This window comes from Oncorhynchus nerka, linkage group LG27, assembly GCF_034236695.1.
Source record: "Oncorhynchus nerka isolate Pitt River linkage group LG27, Oner_Uvic_2.0, whole genome shotgun sequence".
Taxonomy (NCBI): Eukaryota; Metazoa; Chordata; class Actinopteri; order Salmoniformes; family Salmonidae; genus Oncorhynchus; species Oncorhynchus nerka.
In genome coordinates this window covers 71,490,203-71,506,283 of record NC_088422.1, presented here as the reverse complement: position 1 = coordinate 71,506,283, position 16,081 = coordinate 71,490,203, and the positions used below count along the sequence as shown (strand labels likewise).

The 16,081-nt window shown below is 40.9% G+C and overlaps 2 protein-coding genes across 7 annotated transcripts; one reads left to right on the top strand and one right to left on the bottom strand.

Moving 5' to 3' along the window:
- The first annotated feature begins 205 nt into the window (after positions 1-205).
- Positions 206-3,649, top strand: pigb (phosphatidylinositol glycan anchor biosynthesis, class B). Of its 4 annotated transcripts, none has more exons than XM_029639252.2 (12): positions 209-415; positions 803-926; positions 1,033-1,150; positions 1,268-1,372; positions 1,485-1,615; positions 1,793-1,933; positions 2,043-2,094; positions 2,203-2,414; positions 2,551-2,615; positions 2,712-2,931; positions 3,047-3,227; positions 3,321-3,649. In XM_029639252.2, exons 1-12 carry the CDS (start codon positions 304-306, stop codon positions 3,432-3,434), a joined length of 1,575 nt encoding a protein of 524 aa, XP_029495112.1. In that variant the 5' UTR covers positions 209-303; the 3' UTR covers positions 3,435-3,649. The 4 variants fall into 4 exon arrangements, with proteins under 4 accessions (XP_029495115.1, XP_029495112.1, XP_029495114.1 ...); XM_029639254.2 differs by having other exon boundaries at positions 333-420; XM_029639253.2 differs by lacking the exon at positions 209-415 and adding an exon at positions 422-501.
- Positions 3,650-3,723: 74 nt separating this feature from the next.
- On the bottom strand, positions 3,724-15,430 carry LOC115112288 (cell cycle progression protein 1-like). Of its 3 annotated transcripts, none has more exons than XM_029639249.2 (10): positions 15,316-15,430; positions 13,809-13,901; positions 13,325-13,439; positions 12,977-13,062; positions 12,670-12,874; positions 10,123-10,449; positions 7,732-7,850; positions 6,448-6,573; positions 4,795-6,152; positions 3,724-4,710 (listed from the first exon to the last, which is right to left on the bottom strand). In XM_029639249.2, the coding sequence occupies exons 2-10, from the start codon at positions 13,866-13,868 to the stop codon at positions 4,527-4,529; spliced, it is 2,580 nt and encodes an 859-aa protein (XP_029495109.1). In that variant the 5' UTR covers positions 13,869-13,901; positions 15,316-15,430; the 3' UTR covers positions 3,724-4,526. The 3 variants fall into 3 exon arrangements, with proteins under 3 accessions (XP_029495109.1, XP_064868028.1, XP_029495111.1); XM_065011956.1 differs by having other exon boundaries at positions 13,809-13,879; XM_029639251.2 differs by lacking the exon at positions 6,448-6,573.
- Between the last annotated feature and the right edge of the window lie 651 nt (positions 15,431-16,081).

Sequence of the window (16,081 nt, the reverse complement as noted above, 5' to 3'; positions counted from 1 at the left end):
TTGAAAGGGGACATGATACACGACAAGAATAAACTTAAAATGCGATTTGGGACTTGTACGATTCATCACCATAAAATGCATATAATAACGTATTAAATCAATTATATGTTCTATAAGTGGTACAGATAACTTTACATCACCGATATGTAACACAATAATGATATCTTGACAATCGCATTTACTTTCCTAGGAAACGTCTGACGTCATCTACCTACGAGCACAAACACGGAACTAACGTGGATCTTGGTGCTGCTCGAATTAGCTACATTATATGTAGTTAGTTAGTTATAGTTTATCTAAGTAATGGAAAAGATTCGTGCACGCTTAAATATCGGAAGCAAAGCAGAGCCTGTTAAACTGAGGAAACGAAAATCCCAACTATATAGTAAAGATGAAACATGTCCTCTTGATAATGGTACGGTATGTGCCCTGTTTGGTATAGCAGCTATCATATTTCTAGCAGCAGACTGAGCAAATGTCAAACTGCTGTTGATGATAAAAGTAAGAATGGAAGTAAAGTTTACATTACTTATTTTGAAAGAGAAAATCTAGTTTAGCTAGCTACATCAACATAAATAATAATGTGTTCTTAACCGACTTGCCTAGTTAAATATATACAAATTAAATTGAAGTAGGCAACATGTGATCCAGGAGCATGCAATGGTACTTGCAGATTCAGAATGCTTGAGTCTTTCAAATGACTAGTTGATAATGGATGTAATTACCAATGCACATCTAACACAGGCAGCCTAACTGGTGGAGAGATATCTGATGGGTTTTTGTTTTTTATTATTCTCCTCAGGTGTATTGGGGGTCACTGTCTTCACTGTGGCATTTCGTCTCATCAACTGCTTCCTAGTCCAGACCAGCTTTGTCCCAGATGAATACTGGCAGTCCCTCGAAATCGCTCATCTTATGGTTTTTGAATATCCTTTCAACAAAAAAAAATCATATAAAACTTTAAGCAGTACCCTTCTAATAACATTTTTGTGGACAAGTCTGTGTATTCTGCTAAATCCTTAATAACTTCACCTATGGCTATTTGACGTGGGAGTGGACAGCAGGTATAAGAGGGTTCTCCTACCCTCTCTTCTTTGCAGCTATATATAAGATTTTGCACTTCTTCACCTATGATGCAGTTCAACTCTTGGTAAAGTCATATTGAGTACATCTTCATCTTTTGTAGCAATTTATAGTGCTGATGTGAAATGCATTGCATGTGACCCCATTGTCAAAATCTGTACAGTATATATTGTGGATTCTGCAGGTATGGCTACCTCGAGTTGTGCAGGCACTGCTTTCTGCACTGGCTGATATTAAACTCTACTGTCTTATCCAATCACTGGAGCATTCTGACGTTGCCAAATGGACGGTAAAAACAACATGGACTACTTTGTTTCTCATAACCTTTTCACTTATTCCAATCCTGGGTAATGTGGGCTGAAACCATGTGACAAAGCCTCTTTCTCTCTTTTTGTTACTAGTACCTCTGCCAGCTCTGTTCTTGGTTCACATGGTACTGCTGCACCAGGACCCTGACCAACACCATGGAAACCACACTCACAACTCTGGCTCTCTATTACTATCCTCTGCCTGGCTCTAAAACACACAGCAGGTTGGACCTACACCTCTACACAACTCAAACATAAAACCATTTCACTTCCTGTGCATCTATAAGTATTTCACACTACACGGCAAGTTACAAAATACCTTTACAAAAATGATACCTTTTTAATGACGCTCCATTAATAACATTCTGTTTAAAACAGATTTTGCTTGTTTTCTTTCGCAGTACAAAATATTTGATCCTGGTTGCCTTGGCAGTCATTGTTCGTCCAACAGCCTTGATTGTGTGGCTTCCTCTGTTGGTTTACCACTACTGGCAGGAAGATAACAAGCTGAAATTCATAACTCACCTTTGCCTTCCCATTGGGTGAGTGCTTTGATTTGAGAAAGACCATTGTGCCTCAGCTGCAGAGTGAGGTTTTCATGCCATACATAATGTATTCTTCAATTATTGAATGAGCCTCTCCTTCATATAGGGCTTTAACTCTTGGGATTTCGACACTGATTGACTGCATTTTCTATGGAAAGGTAGGAAAAGCATTGTTTAAAAAATAATAAAGTAAAGTTAATTATAAATCACAAGCTGTAATGTCTGTGTTAATTAACACAAGTTCCTTAAACCATTTTCTCTTGCAGTGGACCCTGGTGCAGTACAACTTCCTTAAGTTTAATGTTTTTCACAACGTGGCTGAGTTCTATGGCTCTCATCCATGGCACTGGTACTTTACTCAGGGTTTTGTGGTCGTCATTGGCCCTCATCTTCCTTTCTTCCTGTATGGATGCACACTGGCTTCAAAAAGATACAGAATCATGTTAATAACAATAGTCTGGACAGTAATGGTTTACAGGTATGGCCTTTTTCTTTTGTCTTTCTGTGTTGTGTAAAATGCACTTACTGTAATTTATGGGCCAATAAGATCTTTATGTTAGACCATTCAAATCATAGGGAATTTCAGAATTTGCACGATTTTCTTCTCAATGCAGTTGTCTTGCGCACAAGGAGTTCAGATTCATCTACCCTGTTTTGCCTTTCTGCATGGTATTTTGTGGTGAGTGCTAAAATTTCCGAAAAGATTCCAATAACTGCAAGTAACAAGCAATGTAGTCATACCCTATACTTGATACGGGGTCCTCGTTTATTGCAGGGATAGCTTTGGTGAATCTGAGAACCTGGAGACGGCCTGCCGCATGTGCCTTATTGGTCTCCAACTTAGTCCCAGCCCTGTACACAGGTCTGCTTCACCAGCGAGGCACACTGGATGTTATGGGTCACCTCCAGACCCTGTGTGACGACAGAGATCCTTCAACACCTCCACTGCCTGAAGTCCTCTTTCTAATGCCCTGTCACTCTACACCTTTCTACAGGTAGGCAGTCCATTTTTGGGCTTATTTACTAATGGTCCTTTTGCATGAGTAAGAACTGTGACAAGCTTATAGCTGAGGCAGTGCAGTAAATAATCGATATACATTATTTTTGTAGTCACATCCACTGTCCAATGAAGATGCGTTTCCTAGAATGTCCACCAGATCTCACAGGAGACAAGCGCTATGTCGATGAAGCTGAGAGATTCTTCGCTGATCCTCATCATTGGTTGAGGACCTCATTTCCTTATAAGTCAATGCTGCCAACCCACCTGGTGTTCTTTGATGTTTTGGAGATGGTTAGATACTCTGCATTTTGTAATTCAAGACTAATAATGACTAATGGCTCCTTCACTGTTACAATCATTTGTATTATCTTTTTCTGTTCTCAGGAGCTCTCTGCATTCTTGGACAGGAATAGATTTATGAGAAGTAGAGAAATATTCCACACTCACATTCCTGAAGGCCGAGTTGGAAAAAGCGTCCTAGTTTATCAAAGGCACTGAAGAGAATGAGAATACATTTTTAAGAAGCAAAGATTTTCCCATACTCATGTATTTCAAGGACAAGTTTGAAGAAGGATCCGAGTTTGAAGAAGGATCCTAGTTTACAAAATGCACTGAACAGAACCATCTTGACCATTGGCACGAGCCCTTGGGAAGTTAATCAAAATGGATCTGTATTGTAAAGGAATAAATTATAATTAAAACTGAAGAACAGATTGATCTTTTAAACACTGAAAATAATGCAACACTTAGCCAGACAGTTTACTATATTAGGGGGGAAAAGAAGCAGTCAATATTCACTTTTATTTTATTGGGAAGCTGCAATTCATTTTTAACAGCACATCTGTAAATGAAAGGAAATAACCAGCCTTAGTAAAACAAGCCATCGTTGGAATGTTACCGAATACAGTTGCACTTTATTTCACCATTTTAAACAAATATGTAATGTAGCAGCAAAGTATAGAAATCAACTGTGGAACCGGCTTCTTGCATTATTCAATACTATGTGAAAAAAAGTATCTCAGTGGTTTTGCTACTTAGTTTTACTGCTCTTCAATGCCACTGACAAAAATACTATTTATTTCCATTGTTGGATCCATCCAATGAATCATTCATTCACAATAGGCCTAAATGTAGACAATTAAAATAGTAAAACTTAAAAAAAGGCCCAAAGAGAGGAAATGTTGTGCAAATTAGTCAGTGATGGCTCTTAAAAAGAACATGTAACAAATGACCTGATGACAATGAATGTGTACTACAGAGTAAGCTACTGTCAGATTTACTTACTGTATTCCCAGTTTAATTGCTCTAGTTAGTCATATTTAAAGACAATTCATGGCTAAATCATTGCAGCAATAGTTTTCTTTGTGCGCATGAGATTAGATGCAGTCAGATACACCACCATTGCTACTAACCTAAGGATTGCTTACACAACACAGGAAGCAAGGGGACATTCAGGCAGCGTTAAAAGAACATTGTGCAAAATCACAAAAACAGAAGAATAAGAAGGATTTCCATCAAACACATCCTAAATAGACTTTGCAACTACAATATCAGCCATCATAAAAACAGATTCCTTAGGTAAGATTATTCTCAATATTTGGGATCAAAGGGCATAGGACCCAACTCTATTTTTACATCAGCCATGTGTCTGTCTGTGTTCCGTCCTGCTCTGCTCCACTTCCTCTCTCTTTGTGGCCGGGGCCGGGCCCTCTGATGCTGCTGCTTTGCTAGCCTTTCTTCTTTAGTATCCGTATCTGGCCCCTCAAAGGGTCTACTGTGAGTTGGCGAACAGAAATGTCAGAATATGGTAATATACAACATCCTATTGAAAAAACAGTTATGAAAACTATAAACTTACCTTGACCCGTAACGTTTTGAGTAGGTATCGCCAAAGAAGTGCCTGTAGACATACTCGTCAAGATCTTCAAAGACGTCATCGTTGTGGCCATGGTACTCATCCATGTCCTCCAGGTAATCTTCCACACCACTAACAAAGTCTGTGAACAGCATCTGATCGTGGATGAAGACGCCGTTGTGAAAGAAATTTTTAATAAAGCTCTCCAGCTCAGTCCAGTGGTGGAAGTGGTCAACCTCCTGCTGGAGGTAGCTGTGAAGTAGCTGGTTGAACTCATCTGCTCTTATGGGGTCCATGGCTTTGTTGAAGAGGCTCATGGATTCTTGGTAGGCACAGTCGAAAACCCCAGAGCAACCTTTGAGCACTCCTCTTTGCAGTTGCTCAGCGTCTGGGTCCTCCTCAACTTTACTCCCTGACTTCCGGGTGTTACGGTGTGCCTGGAAAGAGTCGTCAGTGGATTTACGAGGGTGACGATGCAGGGGCTTGTGGGTTCTGGGCTGCCATGGTTCCTCCTCTGAGTGCTTGTTTCCATGGTCTCTATGATGCTCCTGCTGCTCAGTCTTGGCATCCTTCCTCTCGTGAAACCTCCGATTGTGAGGCCGGTAAGTCTTGTCCATCATGCGCGAAGCAGAGTCCTTGAAGTGGCGGAAGGTGGATTTCACAGAATCTGAGAACTTCCTCAGATTCTCCTTCACAGCCTCTTTGGCTTTCGTTATCTGCTCTTTGTGATGGTGCACAAACTCCTTGGTGGAGTTCTTCACCGCATCAAAAGTATCTTTCACCTTCCCTATCACGCCGTCCTTGGACTTGTTGACTTTGGCCTTCTTGTCTCCCTTGGCCCTCTCCTCTTTGGTTTCCACATAGAGCCTCTCCCAAAGGTCGGAGCGCTGCTGCTCAAAGCTCAGCTTCTTCTGCAACTCCATGAGCCGTGACTGCAGCTCCTTTGTCTCCAGGTCGGCCTCCCCTCCGGCCCTGGTGTTGCGGCTGCTCAGCTGCTCCCTTAGCTGGTCAGTCACGCTCCGCTCATTATCCAGCTCCCTCCTCAGTGTCTGGGCCTCAGCCATCAGGGCCTCCCTCTGGCTCAGGAAGCTGCGGAGGCGCTGCGTCTCCTCCAGGTGGTCCTTCAGCCTCTGGTTCTCAGACAGTATGGAGTCGGCCCCGGCCCCAGTCTCCTCCAGATCTCGGATCTGGGAGCGCAGGTTCCTCAGCTCCTCCTGAAGAGTGGACAGGGACTCCTCCTCACGCTCCAGGGAACTCTTCAGCAGCTGGTTCTCCACCATCAGGTGATTCTGCCGAGACTCAATCTTAACCCTCTCTTCACCAGTCTGCTTCAGTTTCACGACCAAGTCTTCTTTCTGGGCCTTGTTTCAAAACAAAAATACCTAATTTGTTATGCATCCACAAAGGAATATTAGCAAAACGCTTAACATATGAACAACAAGGGGAACAGTTAGGCTTAAATTAATAATGAAGATGGTTAAAAGTGAAACAATGACATAACATTTCTTCAGTCTCACGAATAAACAACAAATCAATTAATGGTGAATTTTGTTGCAGTATTTGAATCTTTATTTAGATATTAGTCCACCTTCAATTTATATCGAAAGACCCACCACTAGTGTTCAATTTGAACCTTAACCTGTTCTTGCATGTTACCTGTAGCTGGGCCTGTTTGGATCTGAGATCCTGGTTCTCTTTAGTAAGCTTGTCGATAATCCCTGTGAGAGACAGCATCATGTCACTCTTGTCCTTTAGGTCTTCTCTCAGACTCTTAACCACGTCCTAAACGTGTGGAAACAGCATCACCAAAGTGAGCAAATGCATTGCTATAAAATGAGAATACACTTAAGCCTCATCTCACGCTACAGTTAAGTGGAGTGTTAAATGTTTCTCAAGGGGGCAAAAAGCCATCAAAAACAAATCGTAGAGAATCCTTGCATATAAAAAATATTGAAGATGAATAGTTTAAAATGTGAAATCACAAAAATATAGCTGCGAGCAGCAATATGAACAGGACAAAGGAGAAAATATCAGTTGGATAACAAAGCAAGCACTTTATCATGTAGGATCAATATTCCTTTATGTGCAATCAGTTAAAGCATTGAAGATGATTATAAAAGTATTTTTAGCATATGTGCATCTATAGGTACAGTGTGGTCATATTTTAATGCAGAGAAAAAAACTTAAAAGCCTCTAGATTCTGTGTGCCAATTTTTTTTTACGCGTAACAATAGATTTAACAACGTTGCTGTGCACCCCGAAATATAAACCACAAAAACAAGGATAGGTTACACAGTATAATATAGGGGGCATGCAATGTATTTCAATACAAGGACCTCATTGCCCAAAAACATTTTGCTACTGTGTCATATGAAAAACTATTTGAGATCAGTGGAAAATGTAACAAAGCTAGATAGTGTTTGTTTGACCACTTCCTTTGAGACATAATTTGTAATAATAATAATATTTTTTTTTAAATCCTTCCATGTGGTTGGTGGTGAAGATACATTATTTTGCTCTCTGGAAGGAGCTTTAATTGAGACATAATCATACTTACCATAGAAGTTAGATTTTCTTGAAAAATAATAGTGAAATGAGTGCTCACTGAGCATTGCTGTAAAAGTGGATAGATCAATTTAATATTGAAACGCTTAAAGTTCTTCCTAAAATATGATACTGATAGTTCCAAATGTGACATTAGGACTACTGGCACTTTAATGCCTAAAATCTGCATGTGTTTAGTCAAAAAAGAGAGAATTCTATAGCTGAAACAAAGTTCACCAAAGATTTAAATAAAAACGAAAAGAAACAGAAAAGTTAGGAAACAGTTTAAGACAAATAACATGTATTTTGTTTTATTATGCTAGTTTATTTGAGAAGGATAATAGAGGGAGGTGGCTTATGATATCTAACTGTATGTATCAAGAACTCTTTACAGACCTTGTTGATGACATTTGGTCCTTTATGACACTGAGGCTGCAGATCTCTCGAATTACCAAGGTCGTTCACTCCACAGATCTTCTCCACAATCTTCTGTCTCTCCTGAACCTGTACTGTGCCTGTGTTAGAATGAAATATTATCTCAAGGCCATCAGACTGTTAAACAGCCACCACTAACATTGAGTGGCTGCTGCCAACACACTGACACTGACTCAACTCCAGCCACTTTAATAATGGGAATTGATGGGAAATTATGTAAATATATCACTAGCCACTTTAAACAATGCTACCTTATATAATGTTACTTATCCTTACATTATTCATCTCATATGCATACGTATATACTGTACTCTATATCATCGACTGCATCCTTATGTAATACATGTATCACTAGCCACTTTAACTATGCCACTTTGTTTACATACTCATCTCATATGTATATACTGTACTCGATACCATCTACTGTATCTTGCCTATGCTGCTCTGTACCATCACTCATTCATATATCCTTATGTACATATTCTTTATCCCCTTACACTGTGTATAAGACAGTAGTTTAGGAATTGTTAGTTAGATTACTTGTTGGTTATTACTGCATTGTCGGAACTAGAAGCACAAGCATTTCGTTACACTCGCATTAACATCTGCTAACCATGTGTATGTGACAAATAAAATTTGATTTGAAATATTAGGCATTCCCTTCATTTTCCATAAGCATAGCATGGTCACGATGGCAACACCCATCCGTAGCACGCGCTCCAGCAGGTGTATCTCACTGATCATCCCTAAAGCCAACACCTCATTTGGCCGCCTTTCGTTCCAGTACTCTGCTGCCTGTGACTGGAACGAACTGCAAAAATCGCTGAAGTTGGAGACTTTTATCTCCCTCACCAACTTCAAACATCAGCTATCCGAGCAGCTAACCGATCGCTGCAGCTGTACATAGTCTATTGGTAAATAGCCCACCCATTTTCACCTACCTCATTCCCATACTGTTTTTATACTGTTCTTTTATTTATTTACTTTTCTGCTCTTTTGCACACCAATATCTCTACCTGTACATGACCATCTGATCATTTATCACTCCAGTGTTAATCTGCAAAATTGTATTATTCGCCTACCTCCTCATGCCTTTTGCACACATTGTATATTGACTGCCCATTTTTTTCTACTGTGTTATTGACTTGTTAATTGTTTACTCCATGTGTAACTCTGTGTTGTCTGTTCACACTGCTATGCTTTATCTTGGCCAGGTCGCAGTTGCAAATGAGAACTTGTTCTCAACTAGCCTACCTGGTTAAATAAAGGTGAAATAAAATAAAAATAAAAATAGACATGATACATCAGATGATAACACACATTCAAGAATAGTAACACAGAAGCAGAAAAAGTTGGGAAATGTCCATGCATAATCCCAATAGGTGCAATAAAAATGGTTCCCATTCTTGGACAAACAAAAATGTCAAGACTTAACCAAAACTATTTGGTGACATTGGTCAGCAGTGGCAAAATGAACTCAATAACAGCAGTTTGTTATTGTGTGTATGGTTATTGACTTATGACCACACTCGCTGGCAAATTAGAAAACCCCTGACATTCCATGTGTGGGATGTAGGTGTTGAATTCCCTGACCCTTGGGAAATTGGGAACCCACTGTTACCTCACCTTACCAAAGACGACAGCACAAGAAAGTGATATACTACCACACAAAAACAGAAAAGAAATTGACTTAAATTCAACAAGTGACCCATCATGAGCATCTGGTTTGTAGTCAACTCACAAAATGTGGCACCCCTCTATGATTAAGTTGATCAGTCATATTCAGCATGTCACCTTTCAGCCAGCTCTGAGCCAATAACATTGGAAAATGGATTGCTTATTGACCACAACCCAGATACCGTATTAAATTTTTATCATTTAGCACACTCTCATCCAGAGTGCCGCCCTATGACTAAATTGTTTGTTTCTACACATAAACATTCTGATGAGGATGGATTCAAGAGGTCAACAGAAGCACTAATTCTCTTTTCACTATCTTAATAGGATGTATATCCTATCAATGTGATCATGTAGGCACTTGACATGCTTTGCATAATCCCACTAAACACACAGGTTTAGTTTGTGCTATTCAAAACTACGATGCGGTGATGACACATGACATTCACATGACATTATGACTTATGCGCCTAAGCAAGTTGAGTTTGACAATTACCCTCAAACCATCCACTCCATACTGTACCTTCAAATTTTCCTAGAACACAAAACCAACATGTTAAAACGGCTAAAACAGCCCTCCTTGTGAATGCCTTTTTACCAATGATTCCATTCTCATAATTAGAAACATTGAAATTCTTCATCACATATTTCCCAATTCTTTCCCATGATGCTTACCGTAGAAGTGACCAAAGCCCATGCTGATGGCGATGATGAGGGCTAGTAGGATACATTTGTTAAGGGTGCTGCTGACATGGCCTTGAGGTGGGGGAGCAACGCGAGGTTCCTGCTGCACCTCCTCCTCCTGTACCTCCTTCTGCTCCTCCTCTAGAGTCTCCTCTCGGTCACTGTGGCCAGACTCCTGCACCTCCTCTCCATGCTCAGCCACAGAGCTAATGGTGCTCTTCCTCACCCTGCGCCTCCGCACTACTGGGGTGACCTGCTCTCCTCCCTCATCCTCACTGCTGCTGGAGTCTGCAACCACAGGCTGCTCCGCAGGGAAAACTGCAACATACACACACCAGCACAAAGAATCATAATTACAAGGTAGACATGTAGGTTGACATGCTTGTAAACCATGCTTATGTTGCTAAAATAATTAACAGCACATTGCTGCTTGAAATATTGTTTTAATTGCCCTCATCGATCTAGTAGCAAAGTGCAATATTTCACGTCTCCATTCAATTCTAATTAAAGAGCGAGCCCCTAAAAAGATACTTCTCATTTTGAAAACGGCCTATGTGGCATCGATATGAGTCAGAAACAGTTAATCTACTGTCAAAATTGACTATAAAGTGTAAATGGGATAATTTTGGTCATAAAGTCAGTCTCGTCCAAAATTAAGATTTGTGAGATAGGGGAAAAAAATGTATGGGTACTGTAACAGTTTTCCTTGGGTTGGGTTTATTTCAATGGGTTGGGTTTATTTCAATGGGTTGGGTTTATTTCACCCAAGTAATCATCAATTCAGCGCTCATCTGCAGGCGACCCCATCGTAATGCCCATGATCAGTTTGGTTTGACATTTGATATCCCTATGGAGCTATTTAGGGACCATCAATATATTACACAATGTACATGGGACAATATTAAAAACATGTCAATAGCTCAGAATTTACTTACTTAAAAACCTCAAACCAGCTACAAATTGTGGAAATTCAAATATTGAAAGCATTGAATGAGACAACTAAAAGATGGGCCAATATTTTCATGTTGCACATTTACACAGTCATTTATTGACGGCCCATAACTAGCCCTAAAGATAAATAAGTTGACTAGCAGTAACTAGCCTAGGCAACATCAAGACAAGACCTGGTTAGCCTTTCAAGTTATCTAGAAGGGTGAGTGATTGTGTACTGTTTGGCAGAGTGAATGTACAAACGCTTGCCACGTGCGAAAACACACACACAAGACACCCACATTAAACCACCCCCCCAAGAAAACTCTTATTTTGCTTCTGGCTGCTGCATTTCTCAATGATCAAGCCAAAAAACTAAGCCAAATCAGGAAGCTCAGGCCCCCTTTAAAGCCTATACATATTTTTTTGTAAAGCAGGGCTCTCTAACCCTGTTCCTGGAGAGCTACCCTCCTGTAGGTTCACTCCAACCCTAGTTTATCACACCTGATTCTAATAATAGGCTGGTTGAAAAGCCAAACCAGGTGAGTTACAACTGAGATTTCCGCAAAAACATACAGGATGGTAGTTCTCCAGAAACAGGGTTGGAGACCCCTGTTGTAAAGCTAGGCTTCATGACATTGGTGCACATTAAACTGGGAAAACAAAAATAATGCTTTAGGCTTCCACAGGAAATGCCAAACCTGTAAAACTGGCACACACTGCTGTGAAAAATGTGCTTATGTTTTGCTTGACAATAACCATTGATTGCAAAATCTGATTAAGACATCGCTCTGGTAATAGGAGCAACATGTAAACAACATGCCTCAGTATCAAGTTTAATCTAGGTTACATGATCACAGAGGTGACCACTAGCCTAAAATGAAATGAGAAATACAGGAGATCCAGACTAACAACTAATCAAATATTCTGATAATACATTTTTTGTCAAAAACATTGTATATAGGCTAGGCTAATTATACATCAGGTATATCTGTCAAACCAATTAGATTTTGCCAAATCATCACTGGGGCAACTTCCAGTTGTTAAGTCTAAACAAACACACATCATGCCGAAATACCACGCAAGTGTTTTGTTTCACACATTTAGTGGCGGTTGCAACACCTTTCAAAACAAGCAGAACTTGTTTACATCATCGGGCAGCATTTGCCCTGACATCAGCTTATCAGGTTTAGACCTGCTACACTGTGTTGAGCAAGACAAGCAGCACACTATCATATTCACACCAGTCCAGTTTATACCACCTGAGAGAGAACGGCTGCCAGACATCTGCCCTTTCAGATGACAGCCCAAGTCCCACAGACTCTGTGGAAGCTTCCAGTGGCCCATCATCAGCCTGGCTTTAGGACAAGGGGAAGGGGAAAGGGATAGGAAGGAGTGCTTTGTTGGTTTCTTCTGTTTGTCGTCATGGACTATCTGTTTTCTAATCCACTTCCTCTGTTTGATCATCACCAGACCATCAAACCTCGCATGGAAACATCTCTAACTTTGAACAGCGAAGATAGATACAAATGTATCTAAATTCTCCAATTTACCTCATACTGGAATTCATTCGAAATATCCCCTAAAGGGTGTGTTGGTTTGCCCTACCAGTCTCTGCTGCGCTGAAGGTGTACTGGCTGCTGGAGGAGGTGCCCAGGTAGAGCTCCTCACTGACTGCTCCCTCCTCCTCCACTGTCTGCTCATCCCAAGGCCCGAGCTCAGTCTCCCTCGTGTCGCCCAGAGTCACAATGTCAGAGTGGTCGCTGGAGGAGCACAGAGTCACATGCTCGTCCCCGGCCACCTCACCTCCAGCCTGCAGAGGATATTCCACATGGTTGGCATAGGGACTGGAAACATAGCGACATGGGAATCATACAAATATACAGCCGAAGAATGTTTTGTTTTTATCCCTCACCTCAGAAGCAGACAATGTCTCATCTAAGGTTTCTTCTTTCAGAGTGGCATCAAGAGATGACTCACCCCTCTCCTCAGTGCACTCAGCTAAAACACATTTCGAGTACATTTAAAATTTGAAGACAGGTTGAGTACACACCATCTACTGTGAGCAAATAACATCTCAATACCGCTATAAATGTGTTTCATTACATATGGTTAAACCAAATTATGTAGTGTTTTTCTGATAAATGTATATTACAATGTTGTAACAGTTTTAACCCAGTCATCAATAGTTTTTTTGTAGTAGGCCTAGATATTTCAAAGTGCTTTAATTTGTCACAACAAGGCATATGGTAACTCCTCCTACCAGAGAGAGTGGTGGGTTGGTCCTGCAGCAGCTCTGGCTCCAGCACTGTGCTCTCTGGGAGATCAGACCCACATTCCAGGCCGTTGTCTGGCCCCAGGGCCTCAATATCTGAACCCTTAGAAACAAGCCTATTATATTAGCCGACCACATTTCAGACAACCCTACATGAAGGCATACTATGATCTCCAGTTCACTACATTAACCATCAGACTTTCAAATGAATCTAGACAGTCGGCATAATGGCAATGACTGGCATAAAGGCGCTCAAGAAGTAACTAGATGACATGAAACTTTGAATTAGTCCGTCACTGTAATGGTCATATCCATAGGCCAGTCCCATTAGAGTGCACTGAGGAATTTCAAGGGCTCTGGTTTCTAGTACTGGACTATAGGTCCTACAAGGGTTAGCTGAGAGGGAGTTAGGTGCTCAGGCTGATGGGGAATCAAATAAGGATCCAGGTAGGGTCAGGAAGACTTGACTTACTTCATTACTTATGATAGTCCACCCACAGGAGGACTCTGTGTCACTTGAGCTCTCTGACATGGCTCCGCCAGCTGGTAAAAACAATGGAGCACACTGTAAAAAACGCATTGGAAATGACTTTTTTTGCACAAGAGGAACATTTGAATACTCAAATGCAAAATGTATCATTCTGCATAAAACCACGGTTCACTGATATTACATTGCGATAGGAGAGTTCACAACAACAGTACACAGACATTGCAGCAGAATGCATGCCTTGTTGACAAGGGAATGTCTAGCTCTCAAAAAACATTATTCTCCATATGGAGCTTTTTCAGCCATTACATTCACCCACATTTGGCTCCATGTAAACTACAATTCATTGACATCCATACAAAAAATCCTTGCTCAATATGTGAAAATACACCACCTAAAGGAGGGAGACAGATTTTCTGCCGAGTTGGGCCGAGTGCTTTACACACGGGTGTTCTGAACACACTAGATACCTAACAAGCACTCTAACGTGGAGATATGGCTGTGTGGGAACACTAACCCTATAAAAGGTGTGTAGTAATTTACCTTCTGTTTTATAGCAAAAAATATGTTTAACTGATATGAAAGACACGTTACTTATATTTCCTTAACAGTACCGCAAGCGAAGCGTGTTTATGTTTAGAGTAAGCGTCCGGGCACTTAACACAACTCCCCCGGTCAGAAGATACTATCGTCAATAGGCGCTAAAGTAGTTTGCGTCTATGAATGGTAGGGGATGTCATGCGGACCCTATTTGACCGTGAATGATTGCACCAATGCCCCACTTTTGGGGAGATCGAAAACTGTTTCTTATGTTTCTCTGTATAGGCATAATCTTTCTGCAGCAGAACATGATAAAATGTTGATACAGTAGTGGTTGTCTAGAATGTGGGTCGTGGGGGGGAAATGTCGATCCCACCACAACAACAAAAACATTTTAGAATACTGTTACTTTACCAGCTAACTAGTTTACTGGTGAACGAAAACGAAGCCTAGTGAGTATTATTGATATTATTTAAACAAACCGAGTTTGGTGTGCATGGTTCAATGCATGGGGGGCCTTCGTAATACTGTGCAAGATTGCAACGCTGCCATCGGCCCCTGCGATGTTGCCAGCTAGTTAGCCAACTACGTTACAATTAGCACATGAGTCCAATCCGCAATCGATTATTCAATAAATTGATGCCTGGATATATAGCTAACTAACGTTACATATGTAGCGTTATTATATGCACATAACTAACAATTATCATAAGAAATTACACAATCTGGGGAAAATGCGAACGGAGGGGTGTTTTCTGCAAACAGCTGCTGGATAGACTGAAATGTAAACAGTTTATTGCTAGCTACCTAACAGTAATAGCTAGCCATTCGCACAGTTAGATAAACTAAGGTGTACTAACGTTAGTGGCTAACTTATCCTACTCTGTAACGTCAAGAAGTATGACTTACAAACCACTCTAACCGACAAAACATCAGACAGTAATATCATTACCCAGTAAGTTTCCAACGTAGAAAGTAAGAATTTCTGCAAACGATTCTTGAGTCACAATTGCGCTCTCACAGCTTCATCGATTTCAATTCAACAACAACACAATCAGCGTCTCGTCAGCAACACTAAAAATAGTACTTCCGGATCACGGAATTTTGAAAACGTTCTAAATAAAAGTCTCACCCGTAATTGTAGAAAAGTGTCAATAACCTGTATTTAATCATATGATATGATATGATATATGAAAAATAACTGTTTAAACATTAACAATGAAGGAGCAGGCAGCAGGGTAAGGTCATGGGGGAGAAGGGGGCAGGTAGCAGGGTAAGGTTCAGGGGGAGAAGAGGGCAGGCAACAGGGTAAGGTTCAGGGGAGAAAGGGGCAGGCAACAGGGTAAGGTCACGGGGGAGAAGGGGGCAGGCAGCAGGGTAAGGTCAGTGAGTGGTCGGGGGGAGAAGGGGGCAGGCAGCAGGGTAAGGTTCAGGGGAGAAAGGGGCAGGCAACAGGGTAAGGTCACGGGGGAGAAGGGGGCAGGCAGCAGGGTAAAATCAAGGGTGAGAAGGGTAAATTCAGGGCATGCTCAGACACTGAAAGAGAGGACACAAAGACCTCTGGATTATTATGTTATTTCAATTGCAATTAATTATGCTATGCAGCACAGTGAAAAGATTGATAATGCATTTTTTATGGAAGTTCTGCAATTCTGCAATGGCCAACTGCTACAAAAAAATACAGAAAGGATTTGTGTCGGGCGGCTTAAATGGAAAGA

Excerpts from the sequence above, each read along its gene's own strand:
- pigb (XM_029639252.2), top strand. The coding sequence starts at position 304 with ATGGAAAAGATTCGTGCACGCTTAAATATCGGAAGCAAAGCAGAGCCT. Across the intron at positions 1,151-1,267 it reads ATGATGCAGTTCAACTCTTG|GTATGGCTACCTCGAGTTGT; the intron begins GTAAAGTCATAT and ends TGGATTCTGCAG. Across the intron at positions 2,616-2,711 it reads TTTCTGCATGGTATTTTGTG|GGATAGCTTTGGTGAATCTG; the intron begins GTGAGTGCTAAA and ends CGTTTATTGCAG.
- LOC115112288 (XM_029639249.2), bottom strand. The coding sequence starts at position 13,868 with ATGTCAGAGAGCTCAAGTGACACAGAGTCCTCCTGTGGGTGGACTATC. Across the intron at positions 13,440-13,808 it reads GGACTATCATAAGTAATGAA|GGTTCAGATATTGAGGCCCT; the intron begins GTAAGTCAAGTC and ends CTTGTTTCTAAG. Across the intron at positions 4,711-4,794 it reads TCAAAACGTTACGGGTCAAG|TAGACCCTTTGAGGGGCCAG; the intron begins GTAAGTTTATAG and ends GCCAACTCACAG.